The sequence below is a fragment of the Nycticebus coucang genome, chromosome 8, assembly GCF_027406575.1.
Source record: "Nycticebus coucang isolate mNycCou1 chromosome 8, mNycCou1.pri, whole genome shotgun sequence".
Classification (NCBI taxonomy): Eukaryota; Metazoa; Chordata; class Mammalia; order Primates; family Lorisidae; genus Nycticebus; species Nycticebus coucang.
The window spans coordinates 83,168,054-83,191,876 of record NC_069787.1 but is presented as its reverse complement, the minus strand read 5'-3'; the positions used below and the strand labels follow the sequence as shown (position 1 = coordinate 83,191,876).

General features: G+C 46.2%; 1 protein-coding gene across 1 annotated transcript; it reads right to left on the bottom strand.

The window, feature by feature from the left end:
• Positions 1-1,522: 1,522 nt before the first annotated feature.
• Positions 1,523-23,673, bottom strand: LOC128591376 (solute carrier family 22 member 13-like). The gene is given in 13 exon segments (XM_053598833.1): positions 1,523-1,992; positions 9,736-9,849; positions 11,441-11,528; positions 18,386-18,495; positions 18,498-18,594; positions 19,052-19,152; positions 19,332-19,546; positions 19,762-19,856; positions 19,945-20,065; positions 20,273-20,441; positions 20,620-20,774; positions 20,973-21,076; positions 23,581-23,673. Coding segments are annotated over 13 exon segments (1,932 nt in total).
• Between the last annotated feature and the right edge of the window lie 150 nt (positions 23,674-23,823).

Sequence of the window (23,823 nt, the reverse complement as noted above, 5' to 3'; positions counted from 1 at the left end):
AATAATCCTGAGGAGAAAAAAGAGTGAAATTGGAGGAATCACATTATTTGGCCTCAAATTTTACTACAGAGCTGCTGTAACCAAAATAGTATGGTAATGGCATAAAAACAGACACATAGACCAATGGAACAGAATAAAGAACCCAGAAATAAATCTACACATCTATAGTGAACTTGTCTTCAATAAAGGTGGCAAGACTGTCCAATGGGGATAAGACAGTGGTGCAGGGAAAACTGGATATACATGCCCACAAGAGTGAAACCAGACCTGTATCTCTCACCATATACAAAAATAAAATCAAAAGGGCAGTAAATTTAAATCTAAGACCTGAAACTATAAAGATACTAAAATAAAACATTGGGAAAATGCCTCAGGACATTGTTCTGTACAAGGACCTCAAAAACATCCACAAAGGGCATGCAACCAAAGCAAATTTGGACAAATGAGAAATCAAGCTAAAATATTCCTGCACAGCAAAGGAAACAATTAACAAAGTGAAGAGACAGCCCACAGAATGGGAGAAAAATTGACAAACTATCCCTCTGACAAGGGATTAATAACTAGAATATATAAGGAGATCCAACAATCCAATAGGAAAAAAATAATTCATCTAAAAAATTGGCAAAGGATCTGAATAAACATTTCTCAAAAGAAGACAGACAAATAGGCAACAGGTATATGAAAAAATGCTCAACATCATTAGTCATCAGGGAAATGCAAATCAAAACTATGAGATATTATTTCACCCCAGTTAAAATGGCTTTTATCAAAGAGACAGGCAATACTAACTGCTGATGAGGATGTGGAGTGATGGGAACCCTGTACACTGTTGGTGGGAATGGGAACAAGTTCATCACAATGGAGAACAGTATGGAGGTTCTTCAAAAAACTGAAAATGTAGCTACCATGGGACCCAGCAATCCCACTGCTGGGTATATATCCAAGAAGGGGAAGTAAGTTTATTGAAAAGACATCTGGGGAGGGAGGCAAGATGGCCAACTGAAGCCAGATTTTGGCAAAGGCTCCCATCCAGAGGGAGAAATAATGACTGGAAATAACCCAATAAAGCAGAAGATCAGAGCTGAGCTGACAGAAAGCATCGATAGGTTCGCATCACTCTCCTACTGCAACAAACTGGGACTCCAAGGAAACAAATTACAGGTACAAAACCGATCCCAAAGAGAATGGGAATCCTTCCCTTCTTCCCTATCAGGAGAGCAGCTTGAGGCAAGTAGAGAACTGAGGATCTTTTGTTTCACAAAAAGGGAAAGAACAACTGAAGGCTGGGACTCCCTCCATGAAGAGATACCACTGCAAACCCAGGCAATCTCTTACCTGGGCCAAAAGTTGATCTAATATTCTCCCTACCTTCTTTAACTCCAAATCCACCCCTCCCCCCTCTCCCAGAGGTCTGGAAGACTACCCCCTGCAAAATCTGTTTGGCAGATTTTTGCTAGGGCAGGGCACCTCATGAGCTGTGGCACAGTTGCACTGAAACTATAACTTTAATACAGGTGGGGAGTCACAAGGGGAGAGAGACTTGCCCTGTGTTGGAAAGAACATAGCTCAGTCCTGCACTACTGACCACTGGGAACTGCAGCCCACTGGCTCCCCAGTTCAGCAGCCCCCAGTGGGTGGCTGGGCTCCCCACCAGACTCCTGCGACCAGCATATGCAGCAGTTACTGCCACCCAGCTCCATGGACCTGTGGCCGGCAACTCCTGCCCAGCTTCTGCGACCCACCACCCGTGGCCAGTGACTCCCGCCCAGGCCCTGCGATACATGGCCTGTGGCCGGAGACTCCTGCCTAGCTCCTGTGACCCATACACCTCACAGCCGCTGACTCCACCCTTTGGCTCCCCATCTGGCTCCTGTGACTCTTGCACCTGGGTGGCAACACCCTCCAGCTCCATGCCAGCTCCTGTGACCTGCACGCAGCAGTACCCCAGACTGGAGGCACCACTCCCAACAGTGACAGCTCCACTGTCCCTCCCTGTGGGGTCAAATAGAGCTGCCAGTGGACCCCTGCTGCCTAGATGCTGAAGACCTTTTGAACTCTCAAACCTGATGGGTGTTTGCGTCCACCAAGACAATTGGCTTGGTACTCTTGACCTGGGCTGATCACCCAGGGACCCACCAAATTTGTACCCTGGTTGTGTTCTTGTGGGAGTGTGGGATTCTCCCCTTCCAGTTGTCACCTTTGAGGGGATGGGTGGGGTGTCTTAGTTACTTCTATATCTCCACAGCTGAGATTTCAGCCCAAAGCCACTGATTCACTAGGATTAGACAGAGACTAGCTGAATACCAGTCAGCACCATCTAGCGCCACCACACCAAGCAGGTGCCCAGAGTTTCAGGCTGTAGTTCTGAATGGGACTTTTGTAAAGCTCTAAGGGAAAAGCCACAATCACCAGTCCCCGCCCGTTCTTTGGTAAAGGGCTCGTTAATTACAACTCCAGGAGCTCTCAATTCAGTTTCACCCTGCCAGCTTCTCTAGCCAAAAGGTGAAAAATAATCATGGGGTGGAATCAGGGGAAAAACTCTGGCAACATGAATAATCAGAGTAGATCAACTCCCCCAAGGAATTACAAAGGGGACACAAAAGAAGAGTCCATTTATAAACAAATGGCTAAGATGTCAGAAATAGAATTCAGAATTTGGATTGCAAATAAGATTAACAGAATGGAGGTAAAGATGGAAATAGAAATTCAAGTAGCAATTCCAAAGTTGTCTCAAGAATTCAATGAATTCAAAGACAACATCACCAAGGATTTTGACATTTTGAGACAAGAACTTGCAGCCCTCAAAGATCTGAGAAATACAGTAGAATCCTTCAGTAACAGAATGGAGCAGGCAGAAGAAAAGACCTCTGACACTGAAGACAAAGCTTTTGAATGCTCCCAAACACTCAAAGATGAAGAGAAGTGGAGAGCAAAAATGGATCATTCCCTGAGAGAATTGTAGGACCACTCCAAAAGAGCAAACATCTACCTCATAGGAATCCCTGAAGGAGAAGAGGATGGTCCAAAAGGCACAGATACTCTACTCCAAGAGATAACTAAGGAGAACTTCCCAAGCATGGCAAGAGATACTGAAATTCAGATAGGAGACAGTTTCTGAACCCCCGCATGACTCAAATTAAATAAAGCATCTTCTAGACACATTGTAATCAACATCACCAAAGTTAATATGAAGGAGAAAATCCTGCAAGCAGCCAGATGTAAAAAAATCATAACCTACAAGGGGAAGAATATTAGAATGACTGCAGATCTTTCTGCTATAACTTTTCAGGCAAGAAAAGATGGTCATTGATCTTCAATCTCCTAAAACAAAAAACCTTTCAGCCCAGGATGCAGTATGCAGCTAAATTGAGCTTCATTTGTCATGGAGAAGTTAAATACTTTAATGACATACACATGCTGAAAAATTTGCCATAACCAAACCAGCACATCAGGATATCCTCAGACCCATCCTCCATAATGACCAGCATAATGCTCTACCACCAAAGTAAACTCATTCTGAAATTTTTGACCAAAACCCAATTTCCACAGTGGTGAAAAGATTCAAAATTTCCACTGGACTTTTGAAAAACTTGACACCCAAAATACTACCAGGCTTATCAATACTCTCAATTAATGTGAATGGCTTAAACTGTCCTCTTAAGAGACATGGGTTGGCTGACTGGATACAAAAACTCAGGCCAGATATCTGCTGCATATAAGAAATCTCATCTTACCTTAAAGGATAAAAATAAAGTTAGGGTGAAGGGATGGGCATCTGTCATCCAGGCAAATGGAAATCAGAAAAAACAAGGGTGTCAATTTTATTCGCAGATACACTAGGCTTTAAACTAACAAAAGTAAGGAAGGACAAGGATGGTCACTTCATATTTGTTAAGGGAAACACTCAACATGATGAGGTGTCAATTGTTAACATTTATGCACTAAACCAGAATGCTCCTCAATTTATAAGGGAGACCCTAACAGACATGAGCAATTTAATATCTTCTAGCACCATAATAGTTGGAGAATTTAACACCCCTTTGGCAGTGTTGGATAGATCCTCCAATAAGAAACTAAGCAAAGAAATTTTGGACTTAAACTTCACCATAAAACAATTGAATTTAACAGACATCTACAGAACATTTCATCATAAACAAAACTGAATACACATTCTTCTCATCAGCCCATGGAACATCCTCCAAAATTGATCACAGCTTAGGTCACGAGTCCAACCTCAGCAAATTTAAAAGTATAGAAATTATTCCTTGTATTTTCTCAGATCATCATGCAATAAATGGAAACTATGGAACATGGAAACTAAATAACCTTATGCTGAACAATAGATGAGATTAAGAAGGAAATTGCCAAATTTCTGAAACAAAACAATGATGAAGACGTGAATTATCAGAACCTGTGGGATACTGAAAAGGCAGTCTTAAGAGGGAAATTTATAGCATTGCAAGCCTTCCTCAAGATAATGGAAAGAGAGGAAATCAATAACTTAATGGGACATCTTAAGCAACTGGAAAAGGAAGAACATTCCAACCCCAAACCCAGCAGAAGAAAAGAAATAACTAAAATTAGAGCACAATTAAATGAAATAGAAAACAAAAGAATTATTCAAAAGATCAATGAATCAAAAGTTGGTTTTTTGAAAAATTCAACAAAATGATAAACCTTTGGCCAACCTAACCAAAAATAGAAAATTAAAGTCCCTAATATCATCAATCAGAAATGACAAAAGCAAAATAACAACACACACCTCAGAAATTCAAAGAATCCTTAATGAATACTGCAAAAAACTTTATTCTCAAAAATATGAAAACATGAAAGAAATTGACCAATACTTGGAAGCACACCAACTTCCTAGATTTAATCAAAAAGAATTGGAAACACTGAACAGACCTATATCAAGTACTGACATCTAATCAACTATACGAAATCTTTCAAAAAAGAAGAGTCTGGGACCAGATGGCTTCACATCAGAATTCTACCAAACCTTTAAGGAGGAATGAGTACCTATATTACTTAACCTTTTCCAAAACATCAAAAAAGAAGGAATACTTCCCAACACATTCCATGAAGCAGATATCACCCTGATCCCCAAACCAGGAAAAGATCCAACAAGAAAAGAAAATTATAGACCAATATCTTTAATGAACATAGATGTAAAAATATTCAATAAGATCCTAGCAAACAGAATCCAGCAGGATATCAAACAAATTATACACATTATGACCAAGTGGGTTTTATCCCAGGGTCTCAAGGTTGGTTCAATATATGTAAATCCATAATACAATACGTCACATAAACAAACTAAAAAACAAAAACCATATGATTCTCTCAATAGATGTATAAAAAGCTTTTAATAATACCCATCATCCTTTTATGATCAGAACACTTAATAGGTATAGAAGGGACTTTTCTTAAACTGATAGAGGCCATCTACAGCAAACCCACAGCCACTATCATAATGAATGCAGTAAAATTAAAAACATTTCCACTCGGATCAGGAAGCAGGCAAGGTTGCCCATTATCTCCATTGCTTTTTAACATCCTAATGGAAGTCTTAGCCATTGCAATCAGGCAAGAGAAGGCAACGAAGGGTATACAAATAGGATCAGAGGAGATCAAACTTTCACTCTTCACAGATGATATGATTTTATACCTGGAAAACCCCAGGGACTTAACCACAAAACTCTTAGAAGTGATCGAGGAATACAGTAGCATCTCAGGATACAAAATCAATACTCACAAATCAGTAGCTTTTATATATACCAATAATAGTCAAGCCAAAAAAACAGTCAAGGACTCTATTCCCTTTATAGTCATACCAAAAAAGATGAAATATTTGGGAATTTACCTAACAAAGGACATGAAAGATCTCTATGAAGAGAATTATGAAACTCCAAGAAAAGAAATAGTTGAAGATCTTAACAAATGGAAAAACATACCATGCTCATGGCTAGGAAGAATCAACATTGTTAAAATGTCCATATTACCCAAAGCAATTTACAAATTTATTGCAATACCAATCAAAGCACCACCATCATACTTTAAAGATCTGGAATAAATAGTACTTTGTTTTATATGGAACCAGAAAAAGCCTTGAATAGCCAAGACATTACTCAGAAATAAAACAAATCAGGAGAAATCATGCTATATTATAAATCTATGGTAATCAAAACAGCATGGTACTAGCACAAAAATAGAGAGGTAGATGTATGGAACAGAATTGAGAACCAAGAGATGAACCCAGACACTTATCATCATTTGATCTTTGATAAGCCTATCAAAAATATAAATTGAGGGAAAGATTCCCTGTTTAACAGATAGTGCTGGGAGAATTGGCTGGCAACTTGTAGAAGACTGAAACTGGACCCACGTCTTTCACCATCAACAAAAATGTACTCTCACTGGATAAAAGATTTAAACTTAAAACATGAAACTATAAAGATTCTTGAAGAGAGTGCAGGAGAAAACACTCGAAGAAATTGTCCTGGGAGAATACTTTATGAGGAGGACCACCCCAGGGTAAAACCAAAGGAGGGATCTGATCAAACTAAAAAGCTTCTGACACAGTAAGTAAAGCAAGCAGACAGCCCTCAGAATGGGAGAGGATATTTGCAGGTTATGTTTCTGACAAAGGTTTGATAACCAGAATCCACAGAGAACTCAAACTTATTAATAAGAAAAGAACAAGTAATCCCATTTCATTGTGGGCAAAAGACTTGAACAGAAACTTCACTGAAGAAGATAGGCGCATGGCCTACAGACACATGAAAAAATGTTCATCGTCTTTAATCATGAGAGAAATGCAAATCAAAACCACTTTGAGATATCATCTAACTCCTCTAAGAGTGGCTCACATAGCAAAATCCTAAACCTTTAGACGTTGGCGTGGATATGGAGAAAAGGAACACTTTTGCACTGCTGGTGGGAGTGCAAGCTAATACATCCCTTTTGGAAAGAAGTATAGAGTAAGCTAATACATCCCTTTTGGATCTAAAAGTAGACCTGCCATTTGATCTTGCAATTCCTCTACTAGGTGTATATCCAAAAGACCAAAAATCACTTTAAAACAAACATATTTTCACCAGATTGTTCATTGCAGCTCAATGCATAATAGCCAAGTCATGGAAGAAGTCTTTAAGTGCCCATTGACCCATGAATGGATTAATAAATTGTGGTATATGTATACCATGGAATATTATGCAGCCTTAAAAAAGACAGAGACTACTTCTTTTATGTTTACATGGATGGAGCTGAAACATCCTACTTAGTAAAGTATCTCAAGAATGGAAGAAAAAATATCCAATATACTCAGTACTATTATGAAACCAATTTACAATCACTCACACTTTCATATGAAGAATATATCACAACTATGGCCCAAGATGAAGGAAGGAAGAGAGGGGTTGAGATGGGAGAGGAGAGGTCAGATCGAGGGAGGGTGAATGGTGGGATCACACCTATGGTGTATAATGCAAGGGTACATGTTGGATCTAATAGTATAGAATATAAACGTCTTAACATAATAATTAAGTAAACGAGATGAGGTATGTATTAACCAGTGTGGTGTAAGCGTTCCTAATTCTATATGAAATCAGCACATTTTACCCCATAAATGCGTTAATGTATACATGATCTATGTGTTTGTAATTTAATAAAAAAATAAAAATAAAAAAAATAAAAGACATCTGCATTCTCATGTTTATTGTAGCACTATTCACAATAACCAAGATACAGGTTCAACCTAAGTGTCCATCAACAGATGAATAGATAGAGAAATTGTGGTACTACATACATAATGGAATGTTATACAGCCCCCCCAAAAAATGAAATTCTGCCATTTGCAAAAACTTGGATGGAACAGGAGAACATTTCACTTCAGTTCAGTGAAATAGCCTAACATAGAAAGGAAAATCTTGCATATTCTCATACATGTGTGGGAGTTAAATATTAAAAACAATTGCTCTGGTGGGAACAGAGTAGAATGAGGTTTAACAGAGGTTGGGAAGAGTACAAGGAGAAGGAGGTAAAGTAGAGATGGTTAATGGATACAAAAATATAGTTATTATAAAGTTAGAAAGAACAATATTTGATAGCACAACCAAGTGACTCTAGTCAACAATAAGTTAAGCTATACATTCTAATAACTAAAAAAGTGGAATTGTAATGTTTCTAACACTAAAGACTAATAAATGCCTGAGGTAATGGATACCTCCATTACCCCAATTTGATTAATCCACACTATATACCTGTATCAAAATATCACATGCACCATACAAAGTTATACAACCATTTATGTACTGATAATAATAAAAAGCAAAATCTAAAGCAATTAAAAATTGAAAACAAAGAGAATTTTTAAAAAGAAACAAGCATGACTAGATAAGGTTATTGTTAATGTTTGCCATGTAATAAAACGGCCAAGTTTTTTAACACAAGGATGAAATTCAGATAATCATCTCTGCAAGGAGGCAGAGGGATGATGTCAGGAAGTGGTAGATGGAAGTCACTATTTATGCTCTGGGGATTTGCTTGGGTGATGGGTTCAGAAGTATCTGTATTTATTTTGGAAAAATATTGTTTCCAATGCCCTCTCCTGAGATAGTCACTCATTTTTCCTAAAGGGCCTCTTATCCTCTGATGGAGACTGGTAAAGGTGGCAGTCACACGCTGTGACTGCACGGTATGCCCTATTACTGAGATTTTGCCTGCCACTATGCTCTTCCTGTTTTCTTCAGCCAAAACTCACGGATCATGTCAATGGCTGCAGCTCTTTCATTACAGATCTGTTCACTTTATGGGTGCTGCTGGGCACCAGAGCTGTTTCCCACTGTCTCAGACAACTCTGCTGTACACATCAATGTGCAGAAGGCTCTCTGTGTTCCCTGGGCTAATGTCTACTCATTAGGATCATGATATAGCTCCTGCAGCAAGTGGTCACATTGTCCTACAGGAAGAGCAAACTGGAGTCTGCCCCACTCCATGAGGTGTTTTCTTCTCTACAGTCCCACCAGCATTGGCTTTGATTTTTGGTCATTTGTGGGTATGAGGAGACACCTTGTCTCTGCTGTGACTTTTTTTTTTTTTTTTTTTTTTTGAGGTAGAGTGCTATGGTGTTATAGCTCACAGCAACATCATGCTCTTGGGCTTAAGCAATTCTCTTACCTCAGCCTCCCAAGTAGCTGGGACTACAAGCACCCCCCACAACGCTCAGCTATTTTTTGTTGCTGTTGCAGTTACCTTTGTTGTTAATCAGGCCCAGGCCAAGTTTGAACCTACCAACCTTGGTGTATGTGCCCCACACCCTAACCACTGAGCTATGGGTGCCAAGCCTCTGCTGTGACTTTTTAAATACTGCTGAAGGCCAAGCACTCACATTGTCAAGTCAGGTATCCTCTGAAGAAACCCACATCCACATATTCTCACTTTTCCTATGCTTTGGTCTTTTGTGTACTTTTTTCCTAAGCACTAAGACCTATTTTCCAAAGGTGTCCAACCTTTTTTATTTTTCTACCATATACTGGAGGAAGAGAGTTGTCTTGGGTCACACATAAAATACACAGCACTAACAAAAGCTGATTAACAAAACATGGTCACACATAATTTTTGTGATATGCAATACCACAAATAAGCACAAAAAGTCCTCACAAAATCAGCATGTATCCTGCAGGACATATGTTGGACATCCCTATACATTTAAATAATAAACTAGAGCATCCTTACCAATCTCTAATTTCTGCCAAGCTTCCTGTGGATTCCCAGTATGCCAGGAACGTTTCTCCAGAGAAGTCTTTAGAGGAGAGGCCCTTGTCTGGTTGCAGGTAGCACACTGGTTGCCTAGAGGGTAGGGAGTTTAGGGGATCAAGTTATAGCCACAGAATCCACTCCCTACCCCTGATAGCAGGTGCCTCCACTGGGCTTTCTACCAAGATGCCTTGCCAGCCCCAGCTAGGGCTAGGACCTCTCTCAGAACCCCATGAGCCCTGCACTGCACTCTGGCACAGGGTAGCTGGGAATGGAGAAAAGCCCACTGTCTGGCTACAAGGGCACAGGCTCAAATCACATGCCTGAATACATCCCTTTTTGTCTGGGGACCCTACTTTCCTACCAGTAACACTTGAGGGCTGCTTGCTTCTCACTCTGTCACTCTGCTGTTCCATAATCCATGTGACAGGTGTCTAACTTGTTGCCGAGGGGACAAGCCCAACTTGCAGACACGTTACCCTTGGCTAGCTCATTTGGAGTGAGAATTAGTTGCCAACAGAAGATTCCAGAAAAATTCAGCATTTTCTTTTTGAACTTTGGCCAATGGGACACCATGCCCACATGGGCAACAACTGGCAAAGTGGACCAAGGACCCTTCTCTGGACTGAAGATCTGTTCTGCTTAGCCCAAGTCCTGCTACTTCTGATTTATTCCAGTGGGAAGTCCACAGGGGCTGGCACTGTGCCTGTTTGACTTGTCTATGCCTCTTGCCTCGCCCCAAAGTTCAGGATCTCCAATCTCAGCAGAATTAGAAGGTGTACAAGAGGCAGAGAACACAGAGGAACAGCATGGATGGGGGAGTGTGTGTCTTGTGAGCGCTGTGGGGAAGACTGAATAATGGTCCCTTTGAAGATAAATGTTTACCCTATGACGTGAATATGTTACCTTACATGGCAAGGGATCAGATTTGCAGATGAAATTGAAGTTACTAATCAGGTGACGTTCAAATAAATGAAGAGAGTATCTCAGGTTATCTGAGTGGGCCCAGTGCAATCATAAGATCCTTAAATGTGGAAGTGGGGCAGGAGAGCTGGCACCAGAAAAATGCAGGATGAGAAGGATTTGAATGTTCTCAGCTGGCTTTGAAGATACAGGGGTCTTTGAGCCAAAGAACCCCGCAGCCTCTGAATGTTGAGAAAAGGGAAGAAGTGATTCTGCCATGGAGCCTCCAGACAGGAACACAGCCCTGCCAACCCTTAGTTTTAGTCTAGTGAGCCCCATTTTGGACTGCTGATCACCAGAACTGAAGGAGACAATAAATTAATTCAGTTTTAAGCCACGAGGGGTGATAGTTTGTCCCAACAGCCAGAGGAGACAAACAGCATGTGCCTGTGTCAGGTTGGAGAGTGTAGGGGGAGGGGGTAGGAGACCTCCAGGGAGGGAGGGAGAAAACCATTGCTCTCCCCACAGAGACCTGCATTCCAGGCCAGAATCTGCCATATCAGCCTCCCCACAGTCCCCACTGTGTCCTCCCAGCACCACTTGAACACCCACAGTGGTCTAACAGTCTGAAGGCCCCAGAGCACTTACTCCCTCTTCTGACCCCTTGGTCTCTGCCAGGTGGACAGGCCCCCATGGGTTCTCAGTGAACAAAAGCAGAAACTAAAAGGTATAGCCAGGAGCAGCCCTCCTCCTGAGGGCAGAAGATGGCCAGCTACCTCACCTGAGAACTCGTGCTTCCCAGGAGGGCAGCCTGCTTCTTCCACAGATTTTCCACTGCCAAACAGGTACAGATCCTCTCCACATCTGTGCTAAGAATGTGGAACCATAGTTGTCAGTTATCATCAAAATTGTCACCCTCCACACCCTTCCTGTCCCTCCTTCCTGGATTTAGGACCATAAGCCAAAGCCAGTGCTCATCTGACTGCAGTCCAGACTCAGCCAGACCTTGGAAGTAGAACTCATGGGTTCCATTGGTGTCACAATGGTCCAGGGAGGTCCTTGGGCTAGGCTAGGAGTGGTGAGGGGCAGCATTCTACTCCATGGACACAACTGGCCACAGCCCCCAGGGACAGATTAGGCAAAATAGGCTGGGAAACTGCCACACGAGCCAGCCCCATGTGTCTGTGAACACTGTTCCCTGTGCCCAGAGCACACACCCTCTACTCAGGGACACGTTCCCGGCCTTCTAGATGTCTCTCAGTTGTCAGCTATCCCCCGAGCCTTCCTGACCCAATGGCTGGAAGTGGCTGTCCTGGTCCCGCACCCCTGTGCTCTGTCTCTCTGGGACACTCCTCCACCACCCTGGTTAGAGCTTCCTGTGTCTGGCCCATCTTCCCCATAAGCCAGAAGCCTCACTGCCAGCTTGTTTGACCAGGGCTCCAGTCTCTGTGCCTGGGGGTAAGGGGTGGGACACTAGGGTGGGGGAAATCAGCTCAGGGCCTGGAACACAGAAGAACTGGGGGGTGACTGACAGCCCTGGCTGGAGAAGGGAAAGCCTTGTACCTCTGAGCGAAGCTTCCCCTGCTGAAGCCCGCCAGCTTCACGCCTATTTCCTGGGGCTGTAGTAACAAAGAGCTCTTTTCTTCTCACCCCTGTCCAAGGTGTCACCCAGAGAAGCCCTAGTGAGAACAAGGAAGAGCAGCAAGGGAGGCTGGGCCCAGGTCTGCCTGATAGCCGGTCAGCAGATGCAGCATGTGCTCAGGACAGCAGCAAAACTGGGGTACTGCTACATTCTGAATGTTTGTCCCCACCAGAACTCACTGATGCTTCATCCCCAGTGTGACAGTGTGGAGAGGTGAGGCCTTTCAGGGGTGGTTGTGCCCTGTGACTACATTATGAAGGCCCCAGGCCTCACCTTGTGAATGGCTGAATAGGTCCTGAGTTAATGAGTTTTCATGGGAGTGGATCTGGTGGCTTTATGAGAATAGGAGAAGAGATGGGAGTGAACATGCTCAGCCCCGTTGCTCTGCAGAGAGTCCCCACGCCAGCAAGAAGGCCCTCACCCATGAGGCCCTTCAACTCTGGACTTGGCAACTTCTACAAATGTAAGAAGTAAATTCATTTTCCCCAACATCCTCTAGAAGTTTAAAAATAAAACGAAAGAAAGAAAAGAAATTCCTTTACTTATTTATTCTTAATTTTTAAAAATGTTCCTATTTATTTAGAGACAGAGCCTTGCTCATTCAGCCAGGCTAGAGTGCAGTGGTGTAGTTAGGAGCTCACTGCAACCACCAACTCTTCCTCAAAGTTATCCCTCAGCCAACTGAGGAGCTGGGACTACAGGCATATGTCAATGTGCCTGGCTAATTGTCCTATTGTTTGTAGAGATAGAGTCTCACTATATTGCCCAGGCTGGTCTCCAACTCCTAGCTTCAAGTGATCCTCCCACCTGGCACTCCTAAACTGCTAAGAATACAGGCATGAGGCAAGGCACACAGCCAAATTCATTTCTTTATAAATTACCCAGTTTCAGGTATTCTGATGTTAGCAACAGATAACACAAGTACTAAAACACTTAGATAATATTGAACAAATTTACTATATTTGAAAAAAGCCATCAAGGTATGAATCATAAGGAACCCAACTTATAGCTAATTTGTAGTTTACAATGGGTTTAGTATTCCCTTATGTGGGGGCAGGGCCCTTCAGGTTTCTTGGTGTCTGGGGTATCAGATCTTGTGTCTGACACTAGCACTTGTCTGATGTCTGTGAGTCACCTGAGTGGCTAGTCATAGGGCTCTCAGGCTCCCTAGAGTTCCCTACACTTAAGTAGAAGCCCTGGTGGGGTTACAGGTGGCATAGTGAACAACCAGCAGTCATGGTTGAGGCTGATAACTAGGGTGGGAGCACCCCATGCTTTGGTCATCTGAGACCTCATAACCTAGGCTCCATCTCTGGACTGTTCAGGTAGAGGGAAGCCCAAACAGCACAGATTAAATTTCTGATAATCTCAGTGAGATGACTTAACGAAAAAGTGTTCCTTGCAGATATACGTTTACAGAGTTAATAGTCATACTAGCTATAAAAGTCAATTATCTTGGTTAAATATTATGAAATCATTTTTGTTTCCCTTAATGACAAATTAAGAAGGCTAGTAACTATCAGGGTCCTTTCACACATCTGGACTGAATGCTCCCCATTCACCTAACTATCAAAGAACAAAAGCAACGAGGTAGGCAACCAGGGTCCAGGGAGGCCACCAAATCCAACCTGCAGGGCAAGGGCTAGCCTCAGGGAGTCCCTGGCACATCCTAGGCACCTGGGAAGCTGGGAATTTCTTACATTTAGACAACTGTCAGCCCAACTGTCACGAGTATCTGTGCCTGACACTAATGCTTGAATCATTGAGAGACCTCCAGGAGCAGAAGAAACCCCAGATGGAGCTACAGTCTCTCACCTGCAAAGAAACTTGAAGGCAAAGGCAAATTCAGTGCACAGGCTCCCCACTGACTGGCCTGAGGTAGAGGAAATAGAGAAGAGAGGTGGGGGGACCTTCAGCAGCTCCCAGGTCTTGGCAGGCAGAGGTGGGAGCAGGGGTAAGGGCCATGCCTGCCTCAGCATCACCACCACCTCTGTACAGGACAGTTCCTTCACTGCAGCAGAAGGGAGAGCAAAGGCACCTGTGGCTCAAGGAGTAGGGCGTCAGCCCCATATACCAGAGGTGGCAGGTTCAAACCCAGCCCTGGCCAAAAACTGCAAAAATAAAAATAAAATAAAATAAAAATAAATTAAAAAAAAAAAAGGAAGACTCAGAGGAAGGAAGTTTGTGGAGCTACTGTGCAATGGCCTCTCCCATCTCTGAAAGGAGGAGAAGGGATCTGCTAGGGGGGAGGGGGAGGGGAAGGATGCCGGAGCAGGGGTTAGAAATAGGCAGTGGTCAGAGCTGGACAACAAGCTAACTAGGGCAGCTGGGAGAAATTCTGGGTACTGCTGAAGACCCAATTGAGGAATGTGTCATGTGATTCTCAGAAGCAATGACTGGGAGTCTGGGGTGGAGGGAAAGGGAGGACAGACAATTGGGCTCACCTGCTGCTGTGGATTTGCTAGCTGGGTACAATATTGGCTACAGAGAGGATCACTTTGTCTGAAAAGAAATTAAAATGATAGCCTTCGTCCCCTAATCTGGGTAGAGAGGACAGTGAGAAGTGAGGAGAAAGTAAAAGGGTCAGGGGATCAGAAGGGCCATGAGGCATAAGGATGGTGCTATGGAAAGAAAGTTTGTCTCCCCAATTCATACATCAGAGCCCTAATCCCAATGTGGTGGTGTTTGAACATGGGGCCATTGGGAGTTAATTAGGTCATGGGGCCTTGGGATGAAATTAGTGGCCCTATAAGAACAGGAGAAGATGCCAGGTGTGGTGGCCTATGCCTGTAGTCCCAGCTACTCAGGAGGCTGAAGTGGGAAGAACCCCTTAGGCAGAGAGTTTGGGTCCAGCCCAGAGAACTTAGACTGACCTTTAAAACAAATAAAAAAGAAAAATAAAAACCCCAGTTAAGAGATAAACTTCTCTTTTTCCCTCTAGGTGTACATAACCATGAAAGGCCATGCAGGTGGAGGGGTGAACAAGAAGGTGGCCATGTGCAACCAGGAAGGGAGCCATCAACATAACCTGTATTCTGGCACCTGATCTCAGACATCCAACCTCCAAAACTGTAAGAAAATAAATTTCTATTTCTAAGCCACCTGGTCTGTGGTATTTTGTTGTAGCGGCTCAGGCTGAGTAAGACAGCTGGGAATAGTGGAGCAAACAAGCCAGAAAGATGGGAGGCTGAGATCAGAAAGTGAGAACTTTAAATGAGAGATTCACACATGTATTCACTTACATGTCAGACATTTTTGAGATGTTGGAGGTGAGGGCAGGGGTCGTGGTGGAAGAAAGGACCCTGAGATGGGTAGCAGAGTTTTAGATGGATAAGGATGGGTGACCTGGAGTTCCTGAGGTGGGAGCAAAGAGAGAGACCAGTTTCCAGAGGAGAAGTCTCCACAAGAAGGAAGAGTAATGCTGGCGAAGCAGCAATGGAGAGCTGGGGGTCCCCCACACCAGCTAGGACCTGGGAGAGAATGCACAGCCAGGGAGACACAGGGGATGAGAGCCACCAGGAAAAGGACTGAGAACCCAGGGCCTGTGCTGTATTCAGAGCCCTGGAACCAGAGACCCGGTATTGGATACTAGGGGGTAACGGGCTCAGGTGGGGATAGGCCTGAGTGTCAGTGTGGAGCTGGAGTCAGTGAGGACAGTGCCAAAGCAGTGAACTGCTGGCTGGCAAGTGTCGGGGTATCTGACACCGTGGACATGGGGTGTAGGGAACACTAGTGCTCAGTACACTGGTCTCAGTCTCCGAGATCCCTTGGTGGGGCGCAGCCATGGCACCTAGCAGCCAGGGTGCATCTTCTGCCCAGAAACAAAGAAGCCAGTCCTGTGTCCAGGTCACAGGCCAGAGGTGCGATTATCAAAGAGGCTTCACCTTCTCACAGGCTCTGAGATCCGCTGCTTCCCAGTTTCAGCACCATCAGCCCACTTCCTCACCAGCAGCTTGGGAGGATAAAGGAGGTGATAATGCTTGCTGTTGATTACTTTATTGCTGCAATGATGTCCTGCCTGGGTTGTCTGCTTCCACTTCTGCCCTCTTCCAACACATTCATCAGATAGAGCGAGATCTTTAAAATACAAATCTTACTGGGCCTTCCCCCAGCTTAAAGGAAAAAGAAATTCAGTGAGTATTGCCTTCAGAACTCAGTCCAAAATTAGAGATGTGGTCCTCCAAGCCCCACCCGTACCTGGTTCCTCAAACCCCCAGAAACCTTCCAAGCTGTAGCACCTGCCACCACTGCTCATTACCCAGTAAGAAAGCACTGCTGGAGCCCTGCCTGCCTTCTCTCCAACTGCCCTCAGCAGGGCCCTCTGCCTTATATGCTGGACCAGCTGCCTTGTTTAAAGCTACCATGTCCTCTCCTCTTCTCTTTGGCTCTTTTCCCAGGTTCTGGGGAGTCCTATGACAGCTACTGTAACCGTGGATCTTTGGACCCAGCATACAGGGCAAGTGACATGAGATCTTCCTAGCAGATTGGTGAGTGGGTCAGCAGGTGAGCGAGTGGAGGCAGGCATGTCCCCCCAATCTGTGCTGTCGGTGTTCAATAACACCAGTTTGGCACATGCTGGCCATGGCCTGACCCAGCGGGGCCCCTTCCTGTGGTGCTCCTCAGGGTAGAGAGCAGATCAGGACAGGACATCTTCTCCTCTGGGCCGATAATCTCAGCTGCTCACCTGCCATCAGCCACTGCTAAAGGACATTTACCCACTAAGCATAACAAGCTGCAAAACGTTTTTTTTTTTTTTGCAGTTTTTGGCCGGGGCTGGGTTTGAATCTGCCACCTCCAGTGAATGGGGCCAGCGCCCTACTCCTTTGAGCCACAGGTGCCACCCTCTGCAAAAATGCTTTTAAATATGAAGAGCAATTGCCCATAATCCTAATGAAAGAAAAGAAAAAGTCTCCAAAGATTCATCCAAAAGTTATAAGTGAATCTTTTTCATTCATGCTTCTGTCCATAAAATGTCCCTTTCAGTCTCTTCCTGGGAGTGATGGTCATTCTACCTCAAAGGCAGCAAGTGTGCACCTCTTAGAGCAGGAACTGACTTCACCTTGGAAATGGCCCTTCTCCTGCTTCTACCCAGAGATGTTTGTTGTTTTTTGTTTTCCTCACAAGTGGCAGTTTCAGCCCAGGTGACATATTGTGTCAAGAAAGTTGTGAGCATTCCGCAAGAGGACTCTGTGAATGGGTTTGCAGTGGGAAGCTAAATAGAACTTTTGCCCATCACTTGGAAGCTGGAAGCTCTAAGTAGGAAATATTCATGTGAAAGAGAAGAGCTGGGCACTTCCATGCTGGATTGAGTGACCTGGTCCATCGGCACACACCCGCTTCCCTGGGCTGTGTAGGAGAAGGTGAGCAAGTAGAAGGGACACACATTCCGAAAGAAACCTTCTCGAGCTGGGTGCCTGAAGGAAGGGAGATGGAAGCTTCTGCCTGATGGGAGGTCAGCTGGGGCATTGGGGCAGTGATGGGGCAAGCTCTTTTTCCAGCTTTTGGTGCACAAAGATGTATGGTGAAGGTTGAGGGGGTGAGGAGAGGGAGGCAGGGACTAGGTCCTGTTTGAGACACTTCTGGGATTGTGGTGGGTGGTGGGTGGTGGGTGGTGGGTCATGGCAGGTGTGCTGCCTCCATGAGCAAGGCTGCTCTTATCCCCATGTCCTCATGGTTCCTGGCCATGTCTAAGGGATGTTTGAGCCGCTCCCTGCTACTGATGGTCTAGCTCTTAGAGACCTCAGTCACACAAGTATGTGCTGCTCACAAAGGCCATCCCTGAGCAGGAGGTTCTTTCTGTGGGGTCCATTTCCTTTTCTTGGGGCATCAACTTAGGGAACTTGGAGGGAGAAGAAGCTTGTCACTGGCTGTCTAAGAATTGGTCCCCTGGCAAGGTCTCTCATCATCTCTGTCCCAAAGTAGGGAGAAACTGGCCCAATGCTAGGAAGACATCTGTGGGGTTGGCGGGTCCTATACTGGCCTGTTAGAAACCATGTCTAATGGTGAGGTGCAGGCCTAGGCATATAGAGAGGGGTAACCACTATGAGGCCAACATCCTGATTACAGAGCAAGCCAGCAGCTCACTGTGGGTGAGGCCTCTGTTCCCTTGATGCCGTCCTTCAGGCCCTGGCCACGTGTCTCTGGCAGCAGGATGCAAAGCAAGCCTACCACAATGGGGAAGCTGCCAATGATAGCAGGGGCAGGTTCACGTGGTACTCCTATAGCAGGATCAGCAGAGCCATGATGATGCCCCCAATCCATGAGAAGATGCCCACCAGCCCCATGACCATCTTCTTGGGGGAGGCCAGGGCAGGCTGAGCACACCTGTTCCCACCTCCAGGCCATACTCTGGCCCAGTTTACTTCCTCAGGAGAGCCAAGACCCATTCCTGAAGGGTCCCCAACTCCCATTAGCACATCCAGCACTCCTACTCCTGGCTGCTTCTCCCTCCTCCAGGCCTCTCTCTGCCTGCTGTACTCCAACTCACCTGCCAAAGGCTTCACCTCCTGAGCACCCCATTCCCCTTAGAAGTCCATTCACTCTTAGAAGTCCTGGCAGGGTCAGGGCATGGCCTAGTTCTATTATTTGTCCTCCACCAGCCTGGGGACAACTTGTGGGCTTATTTCTAGCTTCCCTGGGTTCCAACCAGCATTGTTGTCCTGGAGCCAGCCCCAGAGCTGTTTGTGAAAGGTGTGGGGGGGAGGGATGGCCACAACCAGAGTCTCTAGAGCAGAAGAAAAGAGGCCACACAGGCAGCTCTAAATGGATGGCAGTGGGGAAGAGCTCAATAGAGTACATGTAGGCAATGGTAAAGGCGGCAGCTGTGGTGATCTTTCCCACCACAGGTGCACCTGGGGGAGAATGCTAGCCAGCCACCAGACGGTAGATGGCCCCATCCCCTATTCCTACCCCTCAGTCTGCCTACCCAAGCTCCTCACCCCAGGGAAGCCCTTATTCCTGGAAACAGAACAATGGCCACTGGTCTAGCCCTGGCAACTGGGGTGGGGGGAGGGGCCGCCAGCCCTGGTACCTGCTGGGATGAAGATGATGGTGATACACATGAGGCCACCCAGAACCAGAGTCCCCAGCTGGCTCCATTTGCGGCCCCACTTCTGCATCATGAAGATGCTGGCATAGCGGGCAGGCACCTCCACTGCTCCAAAAATCAGCTGAGTCAGGTAGATGTCCAGACCAAAGTCTCCCACTTTGAGGCCCAGGCCGAAGTACCCAAGACTGCTCACAAACCTACAAAGTACCCAAGGGTCCATGTCACTGCTGGGGTTTGAGACATCATTGAACCTAGAGGGAGAGGCTACCACAGTCAGCAGTCACACAGAGACATGGGCACAGCTAGGGGAGACTGTACCAGAGAGAAGGACCGCTACTCCACTCATCCACGCCAGGAGACTGTCAGCCCTTTGGTGCTACCCATAGGGAGGGCATGGGCCCTGGGCACTCACCAGACACAGAAGAGAACCAGGGTCACCTTCCGGAGCTGGGGGTGTCTGAGCAGATCCAGGGCATTCCCTGAGGGTTCTGTCTGCTCTGAAACCAGCTGCAAGGAGGGTGCAGGGTAAGGCCCAGAGTGAGTCATACCTGGAGACAGCGCTGGGCAAGGGCTGGACCAGACCTATTGGAAGTACCTGGCTCAGGAGCTCTGGAGAGAGTTTCCGCTTGTTGACCAAGGCTGCCTTCTGGATCACTTGTTTAGCCTCCTCTATCCTCCCACGGGTCAGGAGCCACCGGGCAGATTCTGGCAGAGCCCTGTGGGCCAGGAATGGTGGTGACCTTGAGGCTGGGAGTCCTGTGGGGGGTCCCCACAGTTCTAGTGCAGGCTGAGCCCCACACCCCAGCCCTTAGAGGATCCTTCTCCAGCATGGCCTCTGTCATCCCAGGAGTGTGGGTGCTTCCCCCAGCCCAACACAGCATAGCTAAGCTAGGCCTGCTTGCTCCTGCCAGCTCTCTGCTCACCAGTAGTAGAAGAAGAGCAGTAGGACAGGGGCCGTGCCTGCGATCTGAAAGAGCCTCCAGTTGCGGACACCATAGGCAAGTCCTGCTAGTGCCATCTGCCCCAGGGCGAAGGCGCATTGGGTCAGGACCACGGCCTGGGTCCTCCATGAGGGCCCCACCCACTCTGTAACTGTGGGAACAGAGAATGAGACTGGGCCAGCTGGGCCAGCCCTGCCCACTCCCTCCCTATTCCTCCCAAAGCCACCATGTCAGGGGTGGGGCCTTAGGGCCAGCAGAGGAGGCTGTGATGTGGCTGCTTCAGATGTGGGTGCCTAACTGGGCTGAAGTCTCCTGGCCTAGATACTCACGCAGGGTGACACTACTGAAGGCAAATCCAGCGACAGCGATAGCCACAGCAAAGCGCAGGGCCATGTAGAGTTCAAACGTGTGCACGAAAGCTGTGGCCAGGCCGATGATGGCTAAGAGCAGCAGCTGCAGCAGGATGGCGGCTTTGCGGCCAAGCCTGAGGAAGCCAGGGGCAGGTCAGGGGAGGCCCTCCTGGAAACTCGCCTGGGTCTGGAGGAAAGGAGACCCCGCCCTGCCTGGGGGCTACCTCTGAGGAAGGGGCATGGCCTCATTATAAAGGCCAGTGGATGGGGCACAAGGGGGAAACGTGGGCTGGGGTCAGGAGCCGATGGGCATGCACTGGCCATGTCCTTACCAGTCACAGAGGGGTCCGAAGATGAGGGCCCCGACAAGGAGCCCACCCATGAACACTGACTGTGAGGTCTCCTTCAGGTACTTCCGATCGCACACCAGGTTGAACTGAGGCAGACACAGGCAGATGTGAGTCTAGGGCGGCCGCAAGGACAAGTCCTTCCTCACGTAGCCCACCACAAACCACGAAGGGACACAGATGCCAATTGTTCCCAAACTCTGTGCTAAGGCACCCCCCAGGCACCACAGTGAACTTACTGGTATGATCACTGTACATGTCACATTTGAAAAGGAAATGCAGCAGTACCTGACATCTGTCTGACATTGCACAAACCACTACTCATGAGAGCTCACAGTTTCATGGAGCAGACTACTTTCCATTCAATGGCATCATAGCCACGTGAGGACTTGTTCTTGGCTGCTGCTGTGAAGGAAAAGCAAACCGCACAGGAAAATCGATGCGGAGCTGAAAAGAGGCGGCAGTGTTAGAGCACCGAGAAGTCATGCAGTGCCCCGTAAGTACATACCCACTAATGGAAGATACACACTATATTTTTAAACAACTGCACTAAATCGTGAGGACATGAACACTTGCGGTCTAGACTTCATCACTTAGTATGCACTTAGGTATTTCTTTTGGTTTGGAGATGCCGTGTGAAATTACTGACACGTGCAGGATATAAAGTTTGGGAACCTCTGACAGTTAATTGCTGCCTCCCAACAAAGAGGCCTCTTACCCACAGCCAGGCACTCCTGTGACCCATTTGGGCCTCTCCCTGTTTCCCATGTGACTGCAGAATCTCCCTGGAAAGCTCACCACACACAGGCAGTCAGAATCCTAAGGAGCTTTCACGCATGCCTGGAAGAAGGCAGGACAGAGGAGCGCACCCGCACATACACTCACACACACAGAGAGTAAAAGAGAGAGAAACAGAAAAGAGCTAGCAAGCAAGGGAAGACGGGGGGTGGGGGGACCAAAGATGCTAACCCACCTAGAGACTTACAGAGAGAACCCACTACCCAGACTGGGAAACCAAAGGGGAAAATACACAGGTCCATCTAACTCTGTACATGTGTCTACGGTACGTGCACACAGCGTGAGTGAACTTGACCAACCCTCAGCCTCACTGGGTTGTGGGACCCTGAGGAGTTCTGTGTTCCCTGCACATAGCTCAGTTCCATATAAAGATGTTTGTGGGGAACATGCCTTCTGAGCTGTCCCCCAGCTCTGCAATAATCACTGATGCCTTTGAGTGCTCACACTGTGCTGGATGCTATGATAAATGCTTTGCATGCATTGTCTCATGAATTCTAACAACAATCTTGACTTTTCCTGGAGGAAAGAAAGGTGAAACAGCTAATCCTATGCCCTCGACCTGGATGGCAGGTGGTGAACTTGGGACTTCACTATTGCCCTAGACTGAGAATCAAGCAATGAAGGCTAACAAATGAACTAACACTTACAGCTAGCTAACTAGCCACCACCATGACTTTAATAACCATTAGCAAGAATTTAACCAATTTAACCAGGAGTTCCCATTGTGTTGATATTTGTATTCTCAAAGACAACTGTTAATGTTTAAGATCTTCCAATATGTATGAAATGATTCAATGACTGACCCCAGGGATAACGTGTGGAAGGACAGTTCTGTCCTGTTGGGATGTGTCCAGCAACCATGGATTTCTTTTATAGTAGGATGCCATTTACAATAACGAATAAGAAGGAGACTTGCTGCCATCATTCTTTGGAGTCAGAATTGTGTGTCCTTGTATGACTTTGAGTTCATTGCTCCATCTGTGTCTTGGTTTTTCACTTATGAACCAAGAATATCGGCAAGGTACAGTGGCTCATGCCTGTACTCCTAGCACTTGGGGAGGCTGAAGTGGGTGGATTGCTTGAACTCAAGAGTTTGAGGCCAGCCATTGCATCTCTACTAAAGACAGAAAAAATAGCCGGGTATTGTGGTGGGCACCTATAGTCCCAGCTACTTGGGAGGCTGAAGCAAGAGGAATGCTTGAGCCCAAGAGTTTGAGTTTTCTGTGAACTATAACACGTCATTCTAGCCTGGGATAACAGAATAAGCACCTGTCTAAAAAAATAAAACTGCAATACCTCCTTTCAAACTTGGAATAAAACATATTATATAGTGTCACCTGAAAGGATTAAAGGAACTAACACATATCACATCCTCAACTTGGTGGTTGTTATATAGAAAGTTCTCAGTTCATGTTAGCAAGGATAAGTGTGTTCTGGCCCCTGTGCCCACTAAGGTCTAAGCCAGTGACATAGAGTTCTCAGACCCATGACCTCTGCAAGAATAAGGGACAAGCTGTGGGAGACCTCCAAGGCTGGCACCCCTGGGTACTAGCCACTGTTCATGACATTCACTTAGCTCATTAAATCTACATTCCAACCTTGTCAAGGCCCATTTCCACTACTCAGCAGCAGACACTGAGGCGCAGAGACGTCCCAGCTAGCTCAAGCTCACCTGGTGCTGTCACACTGCAGATGGTACAGAGAGGAAGAGGACTCCCACTTGGGAGGCCAGTCATCACCCTCCCCAGCCCTAAGGCCCACAGTGGTCTGTCTGGGGCCTGCCAGTGATCTGCACTATCCCATCTTCATTTCTCGTGCACATTTTATCATCTCTCCCCAGTTCCAAAACCCTCAGTGGCTCCCTTTGGTCTCTATTCCCCAGCGCCATGTCTAAGACGCTTTAAGAGCTGGATCCTGCCAGTGTCTCAGCCTCTGTTCTGTCAGCCTTCCTCACATGTGTCAGGCATTTTCAAGCCTCCATACCCCAGCGATGACTGTTTTTTTCTGCTTCTCTTTCCCTCACTTTCCTACATATTCT